Source organism: Mirounga angustirostris, unplaced genomic scaffold (assembly GCF_029215605.1).
Source record: "Mirounga angustirostris isolate CCGP_5_RB_7025 unplaced genomic scaffold, mMirAng1.0.hap1 SCAF_15, whole genome shotgun sequence".
Classification (NCBI taxonomy): Eukaryota; Metazoa; Chordata; class Mammalia; order Carnivora; family Phocidae; genus Mirounga; species Mirounga angustirostris.
In genome coordinates, this window is record NW_026991723.1 from 61,190,364 (window position 1) to 61,214,338 (window position 23,975).

Sequence of the window (23,975 nt, forward strand, 5' to 3'; positions counted from 1 at the left end):
TTTTAAAGTCAAATTTGGGGCAGACAGGTACCATGCACTGCTCCCAGGTGGGCTTGTGGCCATGGAAAGTCAGCTGTACAGGGATGCAAGAGTCCAAACCAGTTCTCAGGCATCATATGCTACCTCCGTGCAGCAATTGGGATGACCTACATGCAATCTCTGAATACTGAGATACTGAAATGCTGAGATGCCCACAGATAAGCAGCGACTGCCCAAACTCCCACCCCCACCCATGCTCCCCACTGTCCAGGTTGTCTCAGCACCTCCCCTGGGATTTTCTGGAAACCCCAAGATGCTACAACTAAAGGGTTAAAGCCTGAAACCCCAGAGGGGAGGGATGCTGTAGTTCAGTCCTTTATTCTGATTGGCCCCCATTCCGGTACATTCATTCTGATTGATCAATACCCCTGACTTATTGGTTTGGGTTTTTTTAAACAGCTTTATTGACATATAATAGATACACAAAAAATAGCACATATTTAATGCACACATTTTGGTGAGTTTGGTTATATGGATATACTGGTGATACCATCACCCCAAAGTAGCATACATATCCATCTCCTCCAAAAGAATTATTATACTCCTGTGTGTGTGTGTGTGTTAAAAACATGAACCATGAGGGTACCTGGGTGGCTCAGTTGGGTAAGCACCTGCCTTTGGCTCAGGTCATGACCCCAGAGTCCTGGGATTGAGCCCCACACATTGGGCTCCCTGCTCAGTGGGGAGCCTGCTTCTCCCTCTCCCTCTGCTGCTCCCCCTGCTTGTGTGTTCTCTCACTCTCTCTCTCTCTGTCAAATAAATAAATAAAATCTTTTTTAAAAAAGAACATTTAACATGAGACCTACCCTCTTAACACATTTTTAGCTCATAACACTGTATTGTTAAGTGTAGATACTATGTCCCCACAGCAGATCTCTGTAATTTACTCATCTTGTATAACTGTAACTTTATACTCATTGAAAAACACTGTGGTTGTTAAATATGTTTAGTATTACTCCATCTGGCTAGAGAGATGATAGGGAATCTCTTAGTGCTTCTCAATCATTTTGAGTGTGAGGATCCTTTCCTTAACGAGTATAAATTCCATAATTCTCAAAACATGCACACATACATGTAAGTAGATATACTTTTTTGTCAACACTGAGGAATTTCATGTCCAAAAAAACGACCAAAACTTCAGTAACATCTGTAAATGGATTTGCATTTTATGTGTGACAGTTTTAATGCAAGACCTATGAATGACTTCATCAATAGACAATGCCTAGCACTTTTTTTTTTTTAAGATTTTATTTATTTATTTGACAGAGAGAGACACAGCAAGAGAAGGAACACAAGCAGGGGGAGTGGGAGAGGGAGAAGCAGGCTTCCCGCTGAGCACGGAGCCCAATGTGGGGCTGATCCCAGGACCCTGGGATCATGACCCGAGCGCGAAGGCAGATGCTCAATGACTGAGCCACCCAGGTGCTCCATGCATAGTTCTTTTAGAGACTGAAACATACTTTGCACTCTTCTCTTCTGTGGGGTTCTAATGTGGCCGACCAGATCCTCCTCCTCGATTAGATAGCTGAAGAAACTAAGGCTGGAGAGAAGATTGGACCTTCTCAAACCCACTCACTGCTTGGAGCTAAAACTTGAAGTGGCATCACATACAAGATTTATTGTGTCTACGGGTGTTATACCGGGGGTGCTGACTGGGCAGAGGACATTTCGGGCTGGGCCACCAGTGACTTTCATTATGGGGCAAAAATCATTCATGGAGGTAGCCAGAGCAAAGACCTACAGTCCTCTTACTGAGGTCAACCTTACAGAGGCCACTGGAATCTGTTAGACCTGGGGAAGGTGGGAGGCTTTGCAACACAGCTCAAGCTCCAACACCTAGGCTACCACACCTAGAGACCTAAGTGATGAGAGGAGCTGCACTCCTTACTGACCATTAGAACTTGCTCAGAGAACTCTCATCGGCCCTGGAGGCAAAGGACACTAAGAGGCAGAGTTGGAAGTATATTAACACACAAATATACTAGGGTACTGTGATAAAAGATCACAGGCTCTGGCAGGAAACAGAGGGAGCTCAAATCCATCTCAGGTAGATGGTCTTGGCCAAGTTTTACTTCACTTCTCAGATCTCAATTTCTAAATCTGTAAAGTGGGACTGTTCTGAGGAATGATTAAATGAACTAACATATAGCTCCTATTCAAAGCGCAATTACAGGTACCTTATTCAACAAATGTTCCATTTCCCAGAATCATCAGGAACAAACTCCTCCAACCTGTCGGAGAACTACAGCCTGACAATCGATTTAAGAACCACTCTCTTGTTCTGGACAATAATTCTTTTCAGTCCATTAATTCACTTTTCTTCTGTCCACTTTTCCAGCCCTTTGTTTTTTCACTTCTTCTCTCCAGTTTTCCTCTAATCAGCATTACTCCAAAGCAGTTTCAAGCTCAGATGGGTCAGTTCTGCTAGGCACACCCAGTTAAGCCACACCCAGATTCCTGATCCAGAGAAACTGTGATATAATAAATGTTTGGTGTCTTAAGCCGCTGACTTGGAGGTAATTTGTTACACGGCAATAAATAATATATTACTAGCCGTGAGGAAAATGCAAATTAAAGCTACAGAGATACCAGCACAAACTCACTAGAAAGGGTACTTTTTTAAAAGATTTTATTTCTAAGTAATCTCTATACCCAACGCGGGGCTTGAACTCACAACCCTGAGATTGGAGCATAGCTGCATGCTCCACTGACTGAGCCAGTCAGGCACCCCTAAAAAGGGTAAAATTTTAAAAGACTGAACATATCAAGTATTGGTGAGGACATAGAGCAACCAGAATTCTCATATACTGCTAGGAGAAATGAACGAAATACAGCCACTTTCTGAAAAAAGTCTGGCAATTTCTTAAAAATCTAAACATACCTCTACCATCTGACCTAGACATTCCTCTCTTAGATATTTACCCAAGAGAAATAAAAATGTACGTCCACACCAAGACTTCTACACAACTATTCACAGCAGTTTTGTTTGTAATAGCCAAAAATGGAAACAATCCAAATGTCTTTCAACAAGTGAATAGATAAACAAATTGTGGTGTATCCATATAATAGAATATTACTTAGCAAAAAAGTTTAAAAAGGGAATTGACTATTGATATCACAACATGGATGAGAATCAAAATAGTTATGCTGAGAGAAAGCAGCCAGACAAAAAGAACACAGTGTGTTTTTCCACTTATATAAAATTCTATTAAATGCAAAATATAGTGTCATAAATAGATCAGTGATTGCCTACGGATAGTGGTGGGGGGGAGCATATAAATCAAGTGGTCAAAGGAAACTTTCAGGAGCGATGGATATGTTAATTATATTGATTGTAGTAAGTTGCAAGATACCTTGGAGACAATTTGGTAGCACTGTATTAAGATTCATAAAATCGTTCCTGGCCCCATAAATCTCACTCTTAGGAATTTGTTTTAAGGTTATTTCAAAAGAAATAAAAAGCTCTTTATACAAACACATTTATAGATCAAAGATATTGAGAATTACCTAATTGCCCAGAGAGTGTGACAGGGTTAAGTCAACCCTAGACCATTTCACCCACAACAGTAGATGAAAAATGGAAAGTAAGGGGTAACATGTAGTTACGTTTACAAAATAATGCAAATGCGTTGTGGGCGAAGCCTACAGAACTGTGCTTACACTATGATTATACCTATGCAAACAGACATACATGTGGTAAGAACACAAAGGAGAAGAAAAACCAGAACATAGGAAAACCTAGCAGGTGATTGATAGGTAATTGGCATGTGAGTGACTTTTTCTTCCTGTTTTGTCTCCTGTAATGTTACAATGTTTTTATAACACTTTTAAAAATATCTCCTTTGTTGGTTTGGCTCCCTCTCCCAACCTGGTGATTATTCTGAGTCTTGCCTCCATCAGCTACCAGCATCAGCACCTCAGTGTGGTCAGCCACAAGCTCAGTCAGCTTGCCTTCTGTGTCTTCTAAATCATGGCCGAAAAGCTGAACAGAACTAGGGTGTGATGTGAAGGACACACTCTTTTCTTCTCAGTGAAAATCTTCCATTGCTGCTAGTCTGTTTAGGTTATTTCAATACCATAAATAACAGAAACCTAGTTCCCAAGGGAGGCGGACTAGGAGGTGGTCAGCAAAGCGAACCTGGAAAAGGAGGTAGAGCTCCTTACCTGAGTTTGGGCCCTTTATTCATTGGGTAAAGCCAATGCCAATGATCCCTGGCCAGAAAACTACCCCCACAATCAGAGGCAGCTCCACAAACCACAAACAGGAAATAGCTGGCCTCTATCAGAAAGTGAGGACGTTGAAAAAGGAAGTAATCGAAGCCTGCGAGAGGCTTCACTACTGTGTTATTCCACAGAGCCAAGTTCCCGCAGTCCATTTGGCTACCCCACCTGGGGCTAGTCTGGCCTGGCCAGAGCTCAGGGAAGACAGAAAGCCACATACACCACCCACAGAAGGTGGGACCCCCTAATGGGACCCCAGCACCAGCCTCTCACCTCTTTCCTACTCTTGGAGTATGTCCAAACACACTTCAGGGGGGCAAGCCCAGATCCCCTAACCAGCCCCGCAGCCCTTGGAATCCTACCCTATGGGTGGAGCATGTGGACAGCTTCAGGACTAAAGAATATGCCTCTGAATATACCCAGCCCAATGCTGAAGCCTTCCCCAACCCTCCCGCCAAAAGGTTGGGCTAGATCTGCCTGGGCAGAAAAACCAAGGCTGCATGCAAACCCAAGGCCCTAAGTTTCACCCTCTCTCATGTCCTGCTTATCACCTGGGGGACCCCTCTTTCTGTAGCCACACAGCTGCCTAGATGGCATATCCAGTCATGCCTTTCAGATCCAGTGCTCTGTCTGTTCTCCTGAATATACCCCAAAGCCCCGTTAGTGACAGTCCTGAGATTTGCCGGTGTCCTGATACATTCGTGTATTTAAAGTATGTAAAGGGTTTAAAACAGTGTCTGCACATAGAAGAGTACTGCAATATTAGTAACCTTCACAACTCTTTTATGACATTAGTATCATCCCCATTCTATAGATCGAAAAGTTGAGGTTGAGAGTGGGTAAGTGGCCAAAGGTCACACAGCTAGGGAGAGGCAGAGATAGGAATTGACCCTGGACTGGGGTAACTCTCAGTAACTGGATCTCATAGCGGGGCCACATCGTGCCTTGTGCCAGGCCCTGTGCTGGTGACCTGGATGCCCAGTTGCATGAAGTCCCAGTTCCTGCCACTAAGGAGCTCCCAGAGAAGAACAGAGACAGTCACATAACCAAATCATTACACCACAAAACATGTGACAAGTGCCAAAATCCAAACATGCTGGGGCAGGTTCAAAAAGGGAGTGTTTCACTTACTCAGGCAGATAAGGGAGGACTTCCCAGAAGAGGAGACATTTGAGCTGAGGTGGGGAGAGGGGGCAGCTTCCCCAGGCTGAGGGCATGAACTTATGCAAAGGAACTGGGAGAAGACTTGGTGGAAGTACACTGAAGCTGGGGGCAGTGTGAAGACCAAGGGAGAGAGAAGGGGTGGGAAGGGGCTGTATTGTGCAGGGAGGGCCCTGAACTGCTGCCAGGCCAGGAAACGAGGCACTTGATCTTGCCTTGGATGAAGGGGAGCCACTGAGGATTTTAAGCAGCCAAGTGACCTGGTTTATGCAGAGACAGACAGTGGGAGTGCCCTGCTGAGGACTGTTTGATGCTTTAGACTTGTCTGATTGGCTGGCACCAGGTAACCCTGTGTCCCCTCTCCTCAGGCCAGGCTCAGCAGAGGGAAGGGAGCAGAGGGCTCTGAGAGGCACTTGGCCAGAAAGGCTAAGGATCAGGATTCCCACCAGCTGCAGCATCCTCCTGGCTGGACATCCCTCCATCCCTCCTTGCCATTGTCCACACCATCCTCTGGGAGGGAAGACACGGGTGTGGGCAGCCTGGCGCTGGCTGAAGTGTGCAGAACCCCTCACTTCCCACCAGCCAGCTTTCTTTGGGAGTGACTGAACAGAGTGCCCAGAAAGGGAGGACAGGTACGCACCTACTCACACACAGAGGCAGAAAGACAGAGGGGGAGACCAGAGAGACACACACTCCCAGGCCTGGAGATAGACAGAGGCCCCAAAATGCCCTAAGGAAAGAAGCCACCTGCACATGCCCCAGGGGTACAAGTATCTTCCAGCTCCCCAGACCATGGCCTGCCTTGCACCCTGGGTCCTGAGCAACCAGCCTGCCAGTGGTGCTGGGTTTGTAAGGCGACCTGTCTGGGGAACCCCGCCAAGCTCTAATCACCCCTAGCCCGGCGCTCAGCCGGCAGCCCAGGACTGGATGCGCTCAGCCGCAGCCCGGGACCTGGACGGAGCTCTAGGGCGAGTCATCCTGATGGGCCCCAACGCCGGCCTACAGGAGACACCAAGGATCCCAATCTCCTAGGCCTAGCTTGGCCGGCAGTGGGGAACCGGTCACGGGCTCTTCCTGTGTGCCCCAGGTGGTTGAACTAGAATATTGTCTAGTGCATTTCCAGGAAAGGGGAGTAATTATCAGCCCTTTTGAGATTGTCTTGCAAACCAGGAACTCTATCTCCAGACATAAACATCCATAATTTTCCATGTCAACTGCGGGTTTCTCCGAGTCCCAAAGCCGTGCATAGAGCACGGAAAATCTAAGAAACCCGGACGCCGGACGATCCACAGAGGTCTCCTCCTGCGCCAGAATCTAAGCGACGTGCGCCTACCCGCCACACTGAGAAGCCCCAGGGTCTAGCTCTCGTCGCCACCTCCGAACGGGGACTCGGCTTTCTCAGGAGAGGCGACCGCCACCGCCGAGCTCTTGCCAGTCCGGTGGCCGGCTGGGTCTGAGGCTTCAGGGATCGCGCTTTGCGGTCCTCGGTCCCTGGCTGGGAGCGCTTGCTGAGCGCCCGAAACAGGTGACGGAGCTAACCTGGGGTGGAGGCAAGGTCGAGACCCGAGCTCAGGCTCGGCTTTGTCCCAGACTCGCCGTGCGCGGAGGGAAAAGTCCGCGCCCTCTTCGAGCCGGCTTGCCCTATTCGCCGCGCCGCACACCTCCTGGATGTCTGAGTCGGCTCCGGAGTTCCCGGCTCCAGGGACTCGCGGGAAGGGTTGGGAGAAGACTCCGGAGCAGGGATTGGGAGCCAGAAAGACGAGAGGCGCTTCCTCGCGGGGAGCCGGGAAGCTGGTTGAGTGCTAGCCCAAGCAGGGTGGCAGGAAGCAGAAGGCACCCCTCTGGGCCCTAGTTCCTGCAATCTGTCTCCGAGAGTGACCAGAATTCTGCGTTCAGGGCGTTTAAGTGAACCACTGGCAAGAAGCGCTCAAAGCCGTGTGGCCCCGACCGAGCTCCGGGGGTTCCTGAGCCAGGCTACTCACGGAAAAAGGCCACACCCGAAGGCCCTCAAAATCTTAAAATCCTGGGCGAAGCTGCAGAAAACATTTTAATCAACCGCTACTTCTTCGAGGTGTCTTATCTCCGCCCAGGAGTGAGAACGACTTGACTTTCCCCCAGCAGCTCCCCCACCCCCCGCCCCCCACGGTTCAAGTTTCGCCCTGAAAACAATTTAAAAGCAAGAAAACAATCACGGGTCAGCGATGCGTCCTGCTCCATTCTTTCGACTCTCTGGAAGAGGGGCGACAGGTAGGGGATCCCCTACTTCACAGATGGGGAAACTGAGGTCTTAAAGAGAGGCAGATGGCTCAAGGTCGCTGGGCCAGTAATGAGCTAGCTGTAGTCACAGCTCTCACTCAGCAGCACTGCAACTCTCCTTGGCTGGGCTCACTGTGACACGGGACCCCCTCTGCGGCAGTGTTTTGTCTGATGCTCTCTGAAGCCATACAGCCTGCTGATCATGACCGATTGTCCCAGAGTAAACCAAAGAGAGCTCACTGTGTTCCCGCTGTCCCAAGATTCTTGGATCTGATTTGCAAGCATCGGGGTCTGGAGTTTCCACTGTCACTTGGTAAAGAGAGTGACCCAGCCCAGGCCAGTAAGCACAACTGAGGCTCTGAGAGCTCAGGAAAAGGTAAAGAGGCTGTGGGCCCAGAAGGTAAGGAGCCCAAGACCCGAATTTCCCTTTCAGCACAGAACCTCCTCTGCAAGACTTTAAGCAAGTCCCTTTGGCAATCTGGGCCCAGTTTCCTTCCAACTTGTATTTCCAAGATTTCATTAGGGAGAAGAGTTAGTTACCTTTGCATCTGCATGAAGGGCATCTGGGTCAAGGGATATGGAGGAATTTCCCATAACTCCATGGATCCCCTCCTTTATATTTACGAACTCTCTAAGAGCACTTCAAAGCTGAGGGCAGTTCAAAACTCAGGAAAGTAGTTGTTGGGAGAAGAGCGGCAAGGTTTTCTACAGATCACCAGCATTCCTCCCCTCTGCCTAAAAATTGAACATAAAATAGGTTTTTCCAAAGGTCTATGCTGGGGATATGTTCAGGGCTGGAAGCAGGTGCAAAGGAGATGGAAATCACCCAGCACCTGCCCACATCAACACCAACCGACCCCTGCTAAACTAGGAGAATAATCTCCCAGGGGCTGGAACCCACTCTATGGCTTTCAAATGGTTCTCAGTGGCATCTGCTACCCCCACAAATGTTAAGGAACACTGCACCAGAGAAGAGGGAGGACTTGACCAGAGAAAAGCAAAGAAATGCCCTGGCATGGAGAGGAATCTATTTGCATAGTTTTGATCCAAACGGTAAACTGTCCCAGTTCATTCATCAAATCATTTACTTCAAATTTTGCATCATGGATTTATAGAATCTTCAAAGTACAGAATTTTGAAATGTATTCTTAGAATAAAACATCTATGGAATAGAATCTTTAGGACGCTTTGTTCATGAAAATCTTGACCTTAGGAATTAATAATCTCAGGATGCTAATGCTTGGTCTGATGCACAGGTGCAGCTCTGTAGCAGCAAAGTCTGAGAAAAAGGAATCAGAATTCTAGAAGAATGGGTTCATAACACAAAACATTGAGGATCAAGAAACCCTGAGACATGAGGCTTCTAACCATAATCATTGGAGCTTAAAAGTAAAGAATCATAAAGTCATGGGACCAATCATTAAAGCATACGTTCACGACTATTGTAAGAATTATCAGAATTAGAGTCTTCGCGTTACAGAAGAGTGGCTCCAGTACCAACATTTTGGAATTAAGGAAGAAGAGAGGAGTACATTTATGCGACCCAAATCTTCTAATCAGACATTCCTGGAAAGGAATTAAAATTAAGTAATATATACCTCAGAGCTGTGAAAATATCTAAAAACCAAGGAAGCTGCAGTTCCCAGTAGTGGCATCATATTTTCAGGCATAGAATCTTAGTCCCCAGCATCTCAAAATATGAGGAATTCACTTTCACATTTTGACCAGAAGCGTAAAGTCATAGGAATATAATTACAGTCGAAGAATTTAGACTTCTGGTCATGGACTCTTAGAATTACAGAATCGCATTATTTGATTTATGAAAACTTGTTAGAATAGTGATCCAAAATTAAAAATTTGGAAATCTGAATCTTAGAATTTTGGAAATACAGAGAACCACAAAATCCAGCACTGAAAGACTGCCATGATGTAATCTGGCTAAATTAAAAGAAATTTAAACATTTTTTTTTCCTTTTGCAAAAACATAACAGGGTGAAATCTGGATTTTCGCAATTTCTTTACTTTGGAAGAAGGAAACTGAAAGTTTTGCTGAACGAGTGAAAAAGCCCCTCTCCAGTCGTTCAAGCACCCATCCGCTGAGGAAGGTCTTCATGCAAACCTTGCAACTGCTTCCAGACCCGGGTCGGCGGAGCGAGGATCTGGGTTCTCTGCCTCTTTCTACCGAAGGCAGTTAGTTGCCCCAATGCTCGGCGGGGCGGAACCTACAGTGAGCTCGCCGCCACGAAGGACGCGGCTAAAATCCCTGAAGGCCCTGCCGCCCGCGCTCTTGAGACTCGCTCCGCCTCGCCCTACATCCACAGCGCCGCGCAAATCTGCACCTCGGCTGGAATCTCTGGAGTCGGCTCCAAGGCCCGGATTCCTAAAGGCAGAAAGGGCTGCGAGATACGCATCTGCCCTCCCGCCCCCAATTCACAGAGCAGAAAATTGAGGCCTTGCTTCAGAGAAAGGACAGGCCCAAGGTCTCCCTGCGCAAGACCACAAAGCGAACCCAGACTAGCAGGGCGTCTCGGGTGAGGCCGGGGGTCCCGCCTTGGAGTATGGCCGGAAACGAATTTAGAAACCGGACACCCGCGAAGCAAACGGATCCCCTCTGCCCGCCCCTTCCCCGGGAGACGCGCCCTCCTGGAGCGCCCATACTTCGGTCCCAGCCTCTCGCAGCCCTTGCGCCCTCTGCGGGAAGGGGCTGCTCGGCTGCCCCTGGGGGTTCTGGGAGCCACTTGGAGCGAACTGGAGGAGGAGGTTACCACGAGAGAACAGAAGCCTAGCCTTCATCCTCTTTAAGCTGTGCGCCACTTTCCGCTATATACAGGGGTCCCGGGTCACCCAAAGACAGGTGATGGGGAGGGAGCTTTCCCTAAATATTGGCAACGGAAGGTCTCTCGAGGTGCAAACCCTCCGTGCAGTCGAGAAACCTGGGACCCAAAGAGAGAAAGTGGCTGCCTCCGGCACAGAGCAGGCGAAGCGCAGTCCTGACAGAGACGCAGGTGTGAGGCTCCGTTAAGCTGCAGAGGTGAGGCTAGGGCAAGTCACCTCCCCTATCGGGCCTAGGAATCCTCGTCTGAAAGATGAGGGACTGGATGGGCAATGGGCAAGGCAGCTTTGACTGGGGTTTGAAAAGCATCCTTGAAATAACTTAAGAGCCAGCCAACTGTAAGGTCTTCTCCCTTCCCCATGCCCTGCCCCCACAAGAACCAAGCGCCCCCTCGGCCATTTCTCACCCTTTCCCGACAAAAAAAAAAGTGAAGCGAGCCGGTCCTTTTCACCTGCGGGTCCCAGCGCTCTGCAAAGGCTGGTAAAGTCCAGAAGCGCTGACTTCCCGCGCCAAGGTCTCCCGAGTCAGTCCCTGGCCTCTCCAGGCCTCAGTACCCCCGTCGGCGCGCAGGGGAGGCCAGCCCCGGCGATCTCCGAGAGCCCTCCCCGCTCTGACGTTGTGGAGCTCCCGCCGCGCCTCCACAGCTGCTCCCACCTGCGGAGGTGAGCCCGGACCCAGGGGGCGGGCAGTCGGGGGGCGGGCGGGCACGGGGCGCCGCCCCAAGCTTCCTGGCGCCTTTAAGGAGGAGAAGCCGGCGGAGGGAGGAGCCGGTCCGGGTGTGTGCTAGGGAGCGTCTCAGTTGTAGTTTCGGCGGCCGCAGGCCAACGCTGAAGAGAGGAACAGTCGCCGGCCCACCCGCCTGGCCCGCACCACTCCTGCACTTCGCCTCCTTGCCCTCCGCAGGCTGGGCCGCAGAGGCGCAGCCTAGGCAGCCCCCACCGGAGTGCCCCACGCCTGTACTAACTGCCCTCGCTTCAGGCTTTCGGGCCCGGAGCCTCCTCTGGGCGCACGACCTCGACGGTTAGCCTCAGATCAGCGGGAAGCACAGACCAGCTGCGGGCGCCCCAGCTCCAGGACCGCTTGCTCGACCGTCTGGCACCAGCGCGCAAAGGGCCCTTCAGCCCGCGACCGGGACCTAGTCCCGGTCCCAACAGCGCTGCCGGCGCCTGGCCTCGAGCTCCAGAACACGAGCAGAGCCGTCGGTGGGCGGGACACTCCTGAGCCTCTGTCTGCACTGAGCCAGCCCGGAAACCGAGGGCAGCAAGCCTCCGGAGCACCCCTGCTGGGGAAGCTGTGCTCCGAGTGCCAGCCCGCGAGGACTCCCAGAGCTCTCCGCAGTGGGGCCCAGCGCCCGCTCCCTTGGCCCTGCAGCCCAGCCCCACAGCCTTCCAAGCCCGCTCCCGCCCCTCGACAGCAGCGGGCGGCGGGGACACCCCGGGACGCGGGACGGCTGCGCCATGACGGCTGAGAGCCGGCCGCCGCCGCCACAGACGGAGGCGCTGGCGGCCGTGAAGGAGGAGCGCGGTGAGGCTGGGCCCGGCGTCCCGGCGGAGGCCGCGGGTCGCGGCGCGGGCGGGCGTCGGCGGAAGCGCCCCCTGCAGCGCGGAAAGCCACCCTACAGCTACATTGCGCTTATTGCCATGGCCATCGCGCACGCGCCGGAGCGCCGCCTCACGCTGGGCGGCATCTACAAGTTCATTACGGAGCGTTTCCCCTTCTACCGCGACAACCCCAAAAAGTGGCAGAACAGCATCCGCCACAATCTGACGCTAAACGACTGCTTCCTCAAGATCCCGCGCGAGGCCGGCCGCCCAGGCAAGGGCAACTACTGGGCGCTCGACCCCAACGCCGAGGACATGTTCGAGAGCGGCAGCTTCTTGCGCCGCCGCAAGCGCTTCAAGCGCTCGGACCTCTCCACTTACCCAGCCTACATGCACGACGCGGCCGCCGCCGCCGCCGCTGCCGCCGCCGCCGCCGCCGCCATCTTCCCGGGCGCGGTGCCCGCTGCCCGCCCGCCTTACCCGGGCGCCGTCTACGCAGGCTATGCCCCGCCGTCGCTCGCCCCGCCGCCCCCGGTCTACTACCCCGCTGCGTCGCCAGGACCGTGCCGGGTCTTCGGCCTGGTGCCTGAGCGGCCGCTCAGTCCTGAACTGGGCCCCGCGCCGTCGGGGCCCGCGGGTTCCTGCGCCTTTGCCTCGGGCGGCGCTTCCGCCGCCTCCACCGGCTACCAGCCTGCCGGCTGCGCTGGGGCCCGACCTGCCAACCCCTCCGCCTATGCGGCCGCCTACGCGGGCCCGGATGGCGCGTACCCGCAAGGGGCGGGCAGTGCCCTCTTTGCGGCGGCTGGCCGGTTGGCGGGGCCCGCCTCGCCCTCCGCGGGTGGCAGCAGTGGGGGCGTCGAAGCCGCAGTGGACTTCTATGGGCGCACATCGCCCGGCCAGTTCGGAGCTCTGGGGCCCTGCTATAATCCTGGTGGGCAGCTCGGAGGGGGCAGTGGAGGCACCTACCATGCTCGCCACGCGACTGCCTATCCTGGCGGTGTGGATCGATATGTGTCCGCCATGTGAACCCAGCATACAGTCGAAAATTCCTAGATACCTCGGCTGTCCACACGAACTGAGTTTCCCCGAGACCTGAGAACAGAACTGGAGAGAGGATTGAGAGCCACGTGGAAGGGACCGGTGCACCACATACACACCCGGTTCGCTTTGGAAGCGGGAGGAGGTGGGGAGGGGCTGCGGTGGCCCACGGACTGGGACAAAGGACCCTCAAGGCGAAGCTCCAAAGGACATGCGTTTCTGACATTCCATGGGGAGGGTCCTTGGCGATAATGGGGGCGCAGCGTAGTGCCCACAGAGTCTAGGATCCACATTGTGGGGAATCACGCCTTCACTCTTCCCTGTATTGGAAGAAACTCTGGGCTTTTTACACGGTTCTGCCTCTTGTGCCTTTGATTAGGTTACTACAACAAACGGCTCCAGTAGCACCTTCCTTAAGGTGCGGAGAATGAGTTTGCAAAAGAAGTAGCCTCCCTCCTTTAACAAACACCAAAACAAAATGGGGGAAATCTCTCTGCTCCGTTTGACCTGGGGCTGGTTTTCCCTGCCTCTGAGAACTGCAGACCTGGCTCTTAGTCTGGACCGTGAGTGCCTCAGCTCTAGTGTGACTTAGTCTCATGGCCCACACTCCCAGTTTCCCCATGTGTTAGACAAGAGGGCTGCAGGATTCGACTCCCGTGTGATCTTTAAGGGCCCCATCGTCCTAGATGCCGCCCTGCATATTTGGCAGCATCGGTGGGCCACCCAGGGCCTAACCCTATTCCCAAGAACAGAGCTCATGGCAAGCGCCTAACCTAAAGTCTCTGGATTGGTTCCAGGCAGCAATTATATTATAATTTCTTGAATCTTTTGAGCATAATGTGCTGATCATTTGGTAGCTGTTACTGCTAGGTCATAAATTTGGTTTTCCAATGAGGCAGGTAAAAATAAATTTGTCCACTGGCCACTGTTTCTTTTCATTAAGCAACCCTGGACCAAATTGGCAAACTAAAATTCAAAGAGACCACAGGACTCAGGGGATCCCTTTGGTGACAGCTTTTAGTTGGTGGAGCTAGCTCTTCCACCCCTGGCACCCTCTGCCTTGTGAAAAGGAAAGAGAAAAAATAATTGGGACTGTCAGTGAAGTAAGCTTTAGAAAGAAACTGGATTTTTCACTTTGTTTTGTATCCATTTGTAAGCATCAAGCTGACCAAAATCAGAGAAAGTCCAACCACTTTCCCACTGTTCTCTTGAGAGATCTTGTAAGTTTTTATTCTGGAGTGAACATTTCCAGTGTTAAATACTCCAGAGGCGCGGTGTGCAGCTTTCAGATAAACCCAAGGGTTCTGACGAACTGTTTTAATAAAAATCTTTGATCAAGTGAGTTCTGGCAAGAGAAACTCAGCCCCTTTCTGTGTAGTTAACTTGCTAGGGAAGGGGTGGGGGTTGTGTGAGAAAGAAGACTGAAAACCATTCGTAATTTTTATTTTTAATTTTGGGAATTGCTCTATCTTGTTCACAAAGACATGTGAATGTGATTCCGCCCAGACGGGTATTTGTCTAAATCAGTACTGTCCAATAGAAACATAATGCAAACTACATGTGTAATTTAAAATTTTCCAGTAGCCATATTAATAAAATAAAAAAACAGTTGAGATTAATATATTGTATTTAACCCGATATATCCAAACTATCACTTGAACATCAAATCAGTATATAAATTGTGGAGATATTTTACTTTTTTTATACTAAATCTCCAAAATCTGGAGTGCATTTACACTTGCAGCTCATCTAAATTTGGACTAGCCACATGCCAAGTGCTCAGTAGCAGTTTGTGGCTGATGGCTACTGTATTGGACTCTACAGGTCTAGATGCTGGCCCTTCCTGACTTCAGTGATGGTAAATGACCATTTGGAGGCAGGAGGCAGCTGGAGCGCTGACCTTGCTGCCAGTGGGTCCAGGTTCCAGCCTGAACCTTGCGAAAGTCTAGGTGTTGGGCCTCTCTAATCTCCATCGCAGGTATGAAATTCAAAGGTTCTCCATGTGCAGCTCGACAGTCTGGCTCTCCCAGCCCAGAAGTCAAGATGCTTTGCCTAGTTGGCAGTAGCCGGAATATTGAGAGCCCTCCACCCAGGAGTTTTGTCCTTGGCTGGCAAGAGCCCAGCTGTGGTATTTGGGCTGGGGAAGGGTGGTCTATATGCCAGTTAGTGCAGGAGTTGACCCTTTGTTTTTTTAGTTACCAAGACCAGTGCTTTGGCCATTAACCTTAAGTCCCTTTTTCTCCACTGTCCAATTTGTTAATGGGAATTTGTGACCCTCACCTGAGAGAGTCCTCCTTAAGTTAAAGGAGACAAGAGAGATGAAAAGCGCTTTGTGAATTATAAAGTGCTGGGCACAGGAGGGAGGAGAGGCTTTAATTTTGAAAGCGCCACCATATCCCGAAGCCTCCTGGAGCGTCGCGGTATAGCTCCGGGAGCGAGAAAGATGGGGTGGGAAAGTGAATGCGTCTTCTCCCCCCTTCCGCCCTTTGTCAACTAGGACATCAGGTGAGATTATGCCCGAGAAGAGGGTTTGTGCCCGGAGAGGGAGGACACCGGGAGCAGGGAACTGGGTGTGTGCAGCCGGAGCCAGCCGGGAGAGACTGGGAGACGCGCAAGGGTTGGTTGGGATCAAGGGGTTGAAGACAGAGCGTCAGCGCTTCTCCGCCTCTCGTGGGCCTCGGACACCGAAGCTCGAGCGCCACCCGGCCTGCCTGGAACGGACGCTGCGCAGACGGGGTCGCGGGCAGACCCTGCAGTCCGCGGGACTCTAGATCTTGAGAACATTTCACTGCAGCGTCTTGGAACATTCCAACTCTAAGAATCCCCAAACCGTGGAACAGAACCTCCCTGTTCCCCCATCTGGGGGCTCAGAAACGGGAGGTGCGTTTCTCTTTATTTTTTCTTCTTCCTATTGTGAAATTAGAAAAATCGTTTGCCATTCTCTGGGCCCTGCACTCCCAGCGTCGTGTGCAGGCGCCCCTGGGCTGTGGGTAATTAGATGCGTTCTTCCCTAATTGCCCAAGGCTCATTAGAATTCGCCCCAGAGCTGTAACATTTATTTTCTTTCAAATTAACTTTGCTTGCAATTAAGCTTAGGAAACCAGCAACAAAAGCAGACTTGGCCTGAGGTCGTTTACTACGAAAACGGATTAGGGAAACTTTTCCCCCAGTTTAAGGGGAAAGATTCCCGCGGCCAGTGTTTGGGGGAAGTGTCCCGACACAGAGGCGAAGGGGAGCAGGAAGCTGCTAGCGGTGGTTGTGGGTGGTAACCGGCTTTGGCCTTCTTCCCCATCTCCGTGATTCGTGTGCCCAGAGGAGTAAAGAGTAACGTCGTTGAAATAAATTCGGGATAGTTTAAGCTGAATTACACACCCATGACATGAAGCTGATGTATTGTTACAGTTTACCCAGCACAGTTCATAAACAAAATCTCATTTACTAAAAACTTTGTGAGAATTTTCTTTTATTAAATGTTTTTATTACAAAAATTGGTACATCTTCATTGTAAAAGAAAAGAAAACAAAACAAACAAAAAACAAGTTAGAAAGAAAAAAATCAAAGGAATCCATGGTTTGCCCAGAGAAAGCACAGCAAACACCTCAATGAGTATCTTCTAGTTTTCCTTTTTATTTTTCCTATACAGGAGGCCTAAGTATCAACTTTTGCACTGAAAGGCTGTGAGATCTTGAACAAGCTCCTTCCTGCACTGAGTAGGCCTCATTTTTACCATCTACAAAACTAGGTGGCAGGTCCCTTTTACTCTCACATTCTTGAACTTCTCTGTTCTGGGTCACTTGGGTCACTTCTGGGTCACTTGAATCCCGGATGCAAGGGCCAGGATGCGCTCCCCATCTTTTTTTTTCTCCCCCATTTTTGTTGTCTAACAAAAGAGACTGAAGACTTGCAACTGCAAGTGTGGGCCATAGACCAGCTGCATGGACATCCCCTGGGAGCTCACTACAAATGCAGAATCTCAGGCCCTACCCGAGATCTTTGGACCAGAACCTGCATTTCAGCAAGACCCTCAGGTGATTCATATGCCCTAGGCAAAGAGGGAGAAATTTAGAGAAATGAGAAAAATGTGTTATGTTGTCGAGATCAGAGACCCCAGAGTAACTTCCAGGAGCCTCCAGATCCCAGAGTAACTTCCAGGAGTCAGGTTTCTGACCAAGAGCCCCAACCAGGGATACAGTGCTACTTTGAGGCTCTGGCTGCCCAGAGGAGAGGGCTGGGCTGCGAGGGGGGAAGGAGGGGGTGCAGCACTTCATCTCACTTCATCTCCTCCCCGGGGTGTACTTTCCGAGTCTTGGAATCTAGCTCTAGAACCCTACAGTGCGTCTCACCTCATGTCCCCAGCCTTATGGGTGAACTGTGACATGGCATTCAATGAGGGTATACCTGAAAGCATCTTGAAAGCTGGGGTGCCAGAGCCAGGGAAGGAACCCAGGCTCCTGACTCCTAGCTGAGGTGCTTTGGAGATCTTGGGTTCTGGTCTCTATACCCTCCCTAAGCAGCAGTCATTGCCCAAGTATAGAATAAACTCGGCCTCTGTTCCCTCAGCTCCAGCCCCAAATCTGGGGGTAGTTGGGAGTTTAGGAGAAAAAGAATGCTCTCTTCTTGGGACACAGCAGCCAGCAGGAAGGAGCCCCCATCTCTGAGTCTGTCCTGGCCAACGGATCCTCTAGTAGAGCTTCTAAGTGTCCCTTGGACAGCCTAAGATCCTGGACACTCTAATGAATCCTGTCCTGCCTCAAATACACACCTTTCAGGAGAATTTGGTTCCCATGCTCATTTTGTTCCTGAGAAGAGCTGACTCCTGGTAACTAAGGAAAAAATGTCCCTGACGAAAAGCAGTTCAGACAGAGGGCATGTCTCATGAAGAATGGGGCTGGATGGAGCCCAGGATCATATACCAACTCACTGGGAGAACCAGGACTCTCACCTCAATGCTCACAGGCGTTCTCAATAAGAGGAATACCGTGAGTGTATGTAGAGCTTCTAGAGAGCTAAAAAAAGAGCACATGACTTACCCAAGCTCTCAGAGCTGTAAGTGTCCAAGCAGGACTAGAACCTATGCCTCCCCCAAGGGGGATAGCATTTGATTATCATCTTAATAAAAGGCAATGTGGAGATGGAAGTAATCAGATGGGGGTGTGACAAAGGTGGGAGCTGGGGGTTGGGGTGGACTGCACCTCGGCAGTCCACTGTTAGGGCCTCCACTGGATGAACTGGTAAACTGGGTTGGCATGGGTTAAATACATAGCTTAGAACTACCTAGAGGGAAAGCAGTGTGGCTGGTGCTTCTCAGCCTAAACTGAGCAGTGAACTAAATCAAAAACTGAACTGAAGAAAAAATGGTGCGGACAGGTAGGGCAAGGGAGGATAGGAGTTCCTTTATCAAGTTTGGTGTCCGGTCTGTCCCTGCCCTCTCTCTGGCATCTTCTCTCCCCAGCTGAGGCCAAAGCTGGCCTTTGCAGAGCTCCTGGAATGGCCTTTGTTACTCCACCTCAGGATAGGATGACTGCTCCCTACGGAGCTCCCTAAGCCCCTCTGCCAGGCCCACAACCCCTCTTCTGAGCTGAGGCTCAGATTTCCAGCTCAGCCCAGAGTTAACCAGGTGCAGAAGCACGTAGGCTGGGAGGCCCAGGGATCAACTGTCAGCCCCTCCCAAGGTGAGGAAGAGATTGGGAAGCCAGAATCAGGGTGGATCTCAGTCTTGGTGTAGAGCACCAGCTTATCTTGCTATCTGAGAACCTGGAGCGGCTTCTCCCAGGAGTGTGGGCAGAGCCAAGCCTCATGGTTTTTCAGGCACGGAGGCACTCAGCAATCAAGAGATAAAGTGTGAGAACCACAGCCTCATAGGGCCTAACTCTCCCTCTACCCTCCCCAGCAGCCAGCCAGGGCCTCCGCATGGGCGTTCCTGCCTCTTCCCCTCCATTCTGCCCCCACCACCAGCTTCACTTCCTGAAGCCAAACTTTAGTCCTTTGGGAAAAGGCTCTTGACGTCCACAGCAGAAACCCCAAACTCCTCACCTGGCACTCAGGACCCTCCATGATACCTATGCCAACCCCTTTCCCAGCCTCTCCTCCAATAGCTACCCTTCCTGCACCTCTAGGCTCCAGCCAACCCACCCATTGCTGTTCCCCAGACACCCCTCTGTGTTCCTATCATCATGAATTTGTTCTGACCACTACCTCTTAATCTCATGCTACCTCAGGACTTCTAAGGCCACCAACCCAGTAGGAGCCTCTGTCCTCTCTCTCTTCAATTACAGTACCAGCCTCCCGACAGGGCTCCCTGCTCCCTCCACTGCTCCCCTCAGACACTCCCCTGCCAGCAGCCAGTGTGTGCCCCAGATCAAACAGCCACAGATCAGCTCACTCTCTCACAGAGGTCCAGACCTCAGGACCAGGGAGGGGCTGAGAGCGGAAGCATGGCATGTCCATGAGCAGTCCTGTGAAGGGTCTCTTACACCAGGGGAACATTAGGTTTAATACGAGCAGTCAAGTGGAACATGTTGAAAACAACCACACAGCGGAAACTCTGGAAAGAAATACAACAGTACACCTTCTTTCTGCCATATTCAAGAAAGTGTACCAGACACAGCTAGTCATCTACCCAGCAAACTTCCCCCTTCTTTGCTCATAAGACTCTGATTTTGTCCAGGTTTCAGTTGGTCATGTGTTTTCGGGGAAGTCTTACTGCTTGGAGTACCCATGGGTTCAGTGTGGATTTGTCTACAGTAACCATGGTGATAATTCCATCACTCTTGCCAGGAATTACTTAGAAATGGCCACAGGATACTTTCCAAGCCAATGAGATACCCAGAAAAGTGTACTGAGGGCTTCTGAGGAACATTTCTTTGTTCTGAGAAAGAGACAGGGAAGAGAAACAGTCTTTTTCTTTCTCAGACTATTGTTTGAACGTGACGCCTGGAAGTGCGGTCACCACTTTGGACCCGGAGGGTGCCAGCCCATGAGAACAAATTAACCTGCTGAGGACGGAGGAGCAGAAAGATGGGAAGAACCTCCATGCCTGATGACATTACTGAGCTGCTGAAAGAACCTATGCTGGAATGAGTTATTATAGCTTTGGGTGCCTATTGAGATAACAAATGTCCTCCAAGTTTAAGCTGCTTTTCCTTGGGCTTTCTGTTACTTGCAGCCAGATGCATCCTAACGGATACAGAGGGTGACCCTTCTGAGTCAGGGGGAAAAACTGATTCTCAGTTTATTCCCTTTGAGATTTCCTTTGCTATTCTTATAAGCTTGCAGCTGAAAGGTTGTCTAGTTCCATCCTCATTCTATAGAAGGAGAAACCAAGGATGAAGGAAGGTCACTTTCTGTGGTTGCCCAGTGAGCTAACATCTTAGACCCTGTCCGAGGCTCTCTCATGCCATTGCCGTTCCCCAGCTCCAAGTGACTGGGCAGTGGCAGAGCTGACTGTTTCTAACCCTGACATTATGGAAGAGTGGCTGTGTTCAGGGTGTACCAAGCACTTCCACACGTTATCCCTTTGGATCCTCACAACTGCCCCACAAAGCAGCAGGTTTCAGCTGCATTTTTTCAGATGAGGCAACTGAGGTCCAAGAAGAGAAAACAAGCTCAAGGTCATGTGACTCTCTGTATGGGAGAGACTCAAGCCACGTCTACAGCAAAATGAATCAGATGTCTGAGGATTTTTCCTCCTGGGATGTGGGAATCGGGAGACTTGCCTGTTGGTTTTGACTGGAGCTCTAGAGAAATCCTGTCTCTCTGGGCCTCTGAGTGGGGTAGATCCTCCACACGCCCCTGGCTTATCTCTACAGGGTGTGTTCGGCTTAAAGATAATGTCTGTGAAGTGTGTGGATCTGGTTGCTTCAGATTCTACAAGGTAGGATGGTTAGTGCTAAAGACGAAGGGGACCGGCTCTTGCTTAGAATGTGCCCTACCATGGCAGACGGACATGGTACCCTCCCAGCTCCAGCCACCAGTGGTCCCACCAAGGCGCAGCCTGCAGGATCAGGCCCGTAGTTTACAGAACACCTGGGAGAGGCTGTGGGCAGCTGGGTAATTTCCAAATTAACTGTAGGAGAAACCTAACAAAACAATCTACAGGCTAAGCGTCCTGGGAGTGCTGCCGTGAGACTGACAGCCTGGAATCCAGCAAGTACAATGCTGCCCAACCACAGACAGGAGGGCCCTTCCTCCTTGGGGGGAGGAGGGCTGACTTCCTTCCAACAGGGGCCCGTCTGGGCCTGTAGCCGGGCCGATAGGAGAGCAAAACCCCAGAACTGAAACAGTCTTTCCACCCAAATCCCAAACTACAATGAACATAAACAGCTTTCCCAAAACATTACTGCAAGGTAGACTGGCCCTGTAAGTTTGATGTCCTGGCAGAAACCTCGCTTCTTAGCAAGGGGTTTTTAGGTCTCATTTTGAAAATTTTCTCCTGAATTCATCCTCAGGAAACCCGGGCTGCCTCCAATGCCCCCTTTACATTATACACACATGCATGAAACGAACCTGGAGTCTATGGTGTATTATTAATAACAGTCAAGTCTTACCAATGTTTGGTACTTTCCTGCTTTCTGAGAGGCTGCCTGCTTTTGTCAGAAGAGTTCCGGCTCAAGTCCTGGCTCCAGCACCTAGGTAAGTCTCAGCCTCATCTTCGCTAGCAATAAAATGGACACAACACTGCCTTCCTTCTCCAATACCAATGATAATGGCTCATATTCGGTGAGCTCCGTGGCAGGCACTGTTTGGTGCTTTCTAGTCTCCACAGCTCCCCTGGTAGATACTGACTACGAACTAGAAAATAGGGGGAGCAGGGTTTGAAGCCGGGCAGTCAGGCACCACAGCTTCTAAGAGATAACACTTTGCATCATAAGGCTCCTGGTTCTGAGAGAGGCACTACACTAGAAGTCAAAAGACTCATGGCCTCACCCATCCATAGCCACCAACTTTGTGTATGATCTTGGGCGAGTCTCTTGTCTTCAATAGTCTCATCTATACACTGGGTAGATGTGTGTGGCTGGGAGCAATCAGGTGGCCTCCTGTGTCTTTTTAGCATAACATTTGGTTGAGTCTGAGTCCCCCTCTCCTGAATATGAAATGAGGATGGGAGTGCATAATGTGAAAGGTTTTGATAATTGTAGTGTGATAGTTTATTTCCAAGGCCTTCCGTGTCATTATTTCTTAAAGCCCTCAAAGCAACCCCCGAGTGAGTGAGATGCAGGAGGTTTTACTGCACTTGTTTTTATAGCATGAAGAACTGAAGCCCAAAGAGAAGGCATGGGAAGGTAGGGTGGATCCCACTAGACTTGTGACCTGGTGCTCTTGCAGTTATACTATGAATTTTTGCAAATGAATGGATACCCCAGAGCATTACTGGCCCAGGTATAATGCTGTGCCTGGCATTGTGCCTTGCCTGCAGTGATTGCTCACAGTATGCAGACCTAAGAACGTGGCTTGGTAGAAAGGAGGTATAATGCTGTGCCTGGCATTGTGCCTTGCCTGCAGTGATTGCTCACAGTATGCAGACCTAAGAACGTGGCTTGGTAGCAAGGTATCTTGATGAAGTCCCAATAGTTCATTTTTGCCCTTGCTTCCTTGCCTTTGGCGATGTTTCTAGGAAGAAGTTGCTGTGGCTGAGGTCGAAGAGGTTGTTGCCTGTGTTCCATTGTATATATATACCACATCTTCTTTATCCATGAGTGCCTTAGTACTCAGCCTGGGTCTAGAGGGGCTTAGGGCTAGTACCTACCCAGATCTGGGCCCAATATTATAGGTTGCTCAGACCCAGGGTGCCCATGGATAGCCTGAATACCCAAGCCCTTGCCCTCTGTCCACAACTTATTATATTCACCTTCCAGATGGAGTACCAATGGCTATCTCAGGCATCATGTGTCTCATGCTCCATCCGTCCCTCCTACCTGCTCCATATAGTCGCACAGTGTGATGGCAGCTTCTGACAAGGCTCCTAAAGATCCCCTAGCCTAGTATTCACAGCCTGTGTAGTTTCCACCCGCCCCCGTAAGTGTGGGTTGGACCTAGTGGCTTGCTTCTAATGAACAGGATACAGCAAAAATCATAGGGGGTCCCTTTCATTAGGTCACAAAAGGTTGTGACTTCTGTCTTGCTAGCACTCCCTCTCTTGTTTACTCTAATGAAGCAAACGGCCATGTTTAAATGCTGGATGGAGAGGCCCAGATGGTAAGGAACTAAGGAACTTATGAGGAACTTAGACTTTAGTCCATAAGTAAAGAACTAATCCTGCCAGCAAACAAGTGAGTGAGCTAGGAAGTGGATCCTTCTGTCAAACCTTGAGACAACTGCAGGCTTGTAAGTGATCCTGAAGAAGAGGGCCAGAGAAACTGTGAGATGATAAATATAACTGGGTTTTTTTGAAGATTTTATTTATTTATTTGAGAGAGAGAGAGCACAAGCAGGGGGAGGGTCGGGGGAGAGAGACAAGCAGACTCCCTGCTGAGTGGGGAACCCGACGTGGGGCTCAATCCCAGGACCCTACGATCATGATCTGAGCCTAAGACAGACGCTTAACCAACTGAGCCATCCAGGTGCCCTGATAAATGTAATTGTTTTAAGCCACTAAGTTTTGGGGTAATTTGTTATGCAGCACTAGATAACTGATACATGTGAAGTGATGTGGCCATGAACCAAGGAATACCAGCAGGCTCTAGAAGTTAGAAGAGACAAATAATGGATTCTCCCTCAGAGCCTCCAGAAGGAATCAGCCCTGCCAACACCTTGATTTTAGCCCAGTGAAACTGATTTGGGAATTCTGACCTCCAGAACTGTGAGAGAATAAATACGTGGTCACCAAGTTTGTGGTAATTTGGTTTAGCAGCTATAGGAAATTAATATAGCTGTCTATAAGAAATTCA

General features: G+C 50.4%; 2 protein-coding genes across 5 annotated transcripts in view; one reads left to right on the forward strand and one right to left on the reverse strand.

Annotated features, from left to right (window-relative positions):
- TRMO (tRNA methyltransferase O) overlaps positions 1-23,975 on the reverse strand; it is a 94,506-nt gene that overhangs the window by 19,434 nt on the left and 51,097 nt on the right. The window lies entirely within an intron of this gene.
- On the forward strand, positions 11,890-14,621 carry FOXE1 (forkhead box E1). Its single transcript, XM_045881989.2, has one exon. It carries the CDS (start codon positions 11,968-11,970, stop codon positions 13,075-13,077), a length of 1,110 nt encoding a protein of 369 aa, XP_045737945.1. The 5' UTR covers positions 11,890-11,967; the 3' UTR covers positions 13,078-14,621.

Excerpts from the sequence above, each read along its gene's own strand:
- FOXE1 (XM_045881989.2), top strand. The coding sequence starts at position 11,968 with ATGACGGCTGAGAGCCGGCCGCCGCCGCCACAGACGGAGGCGCTGGCG.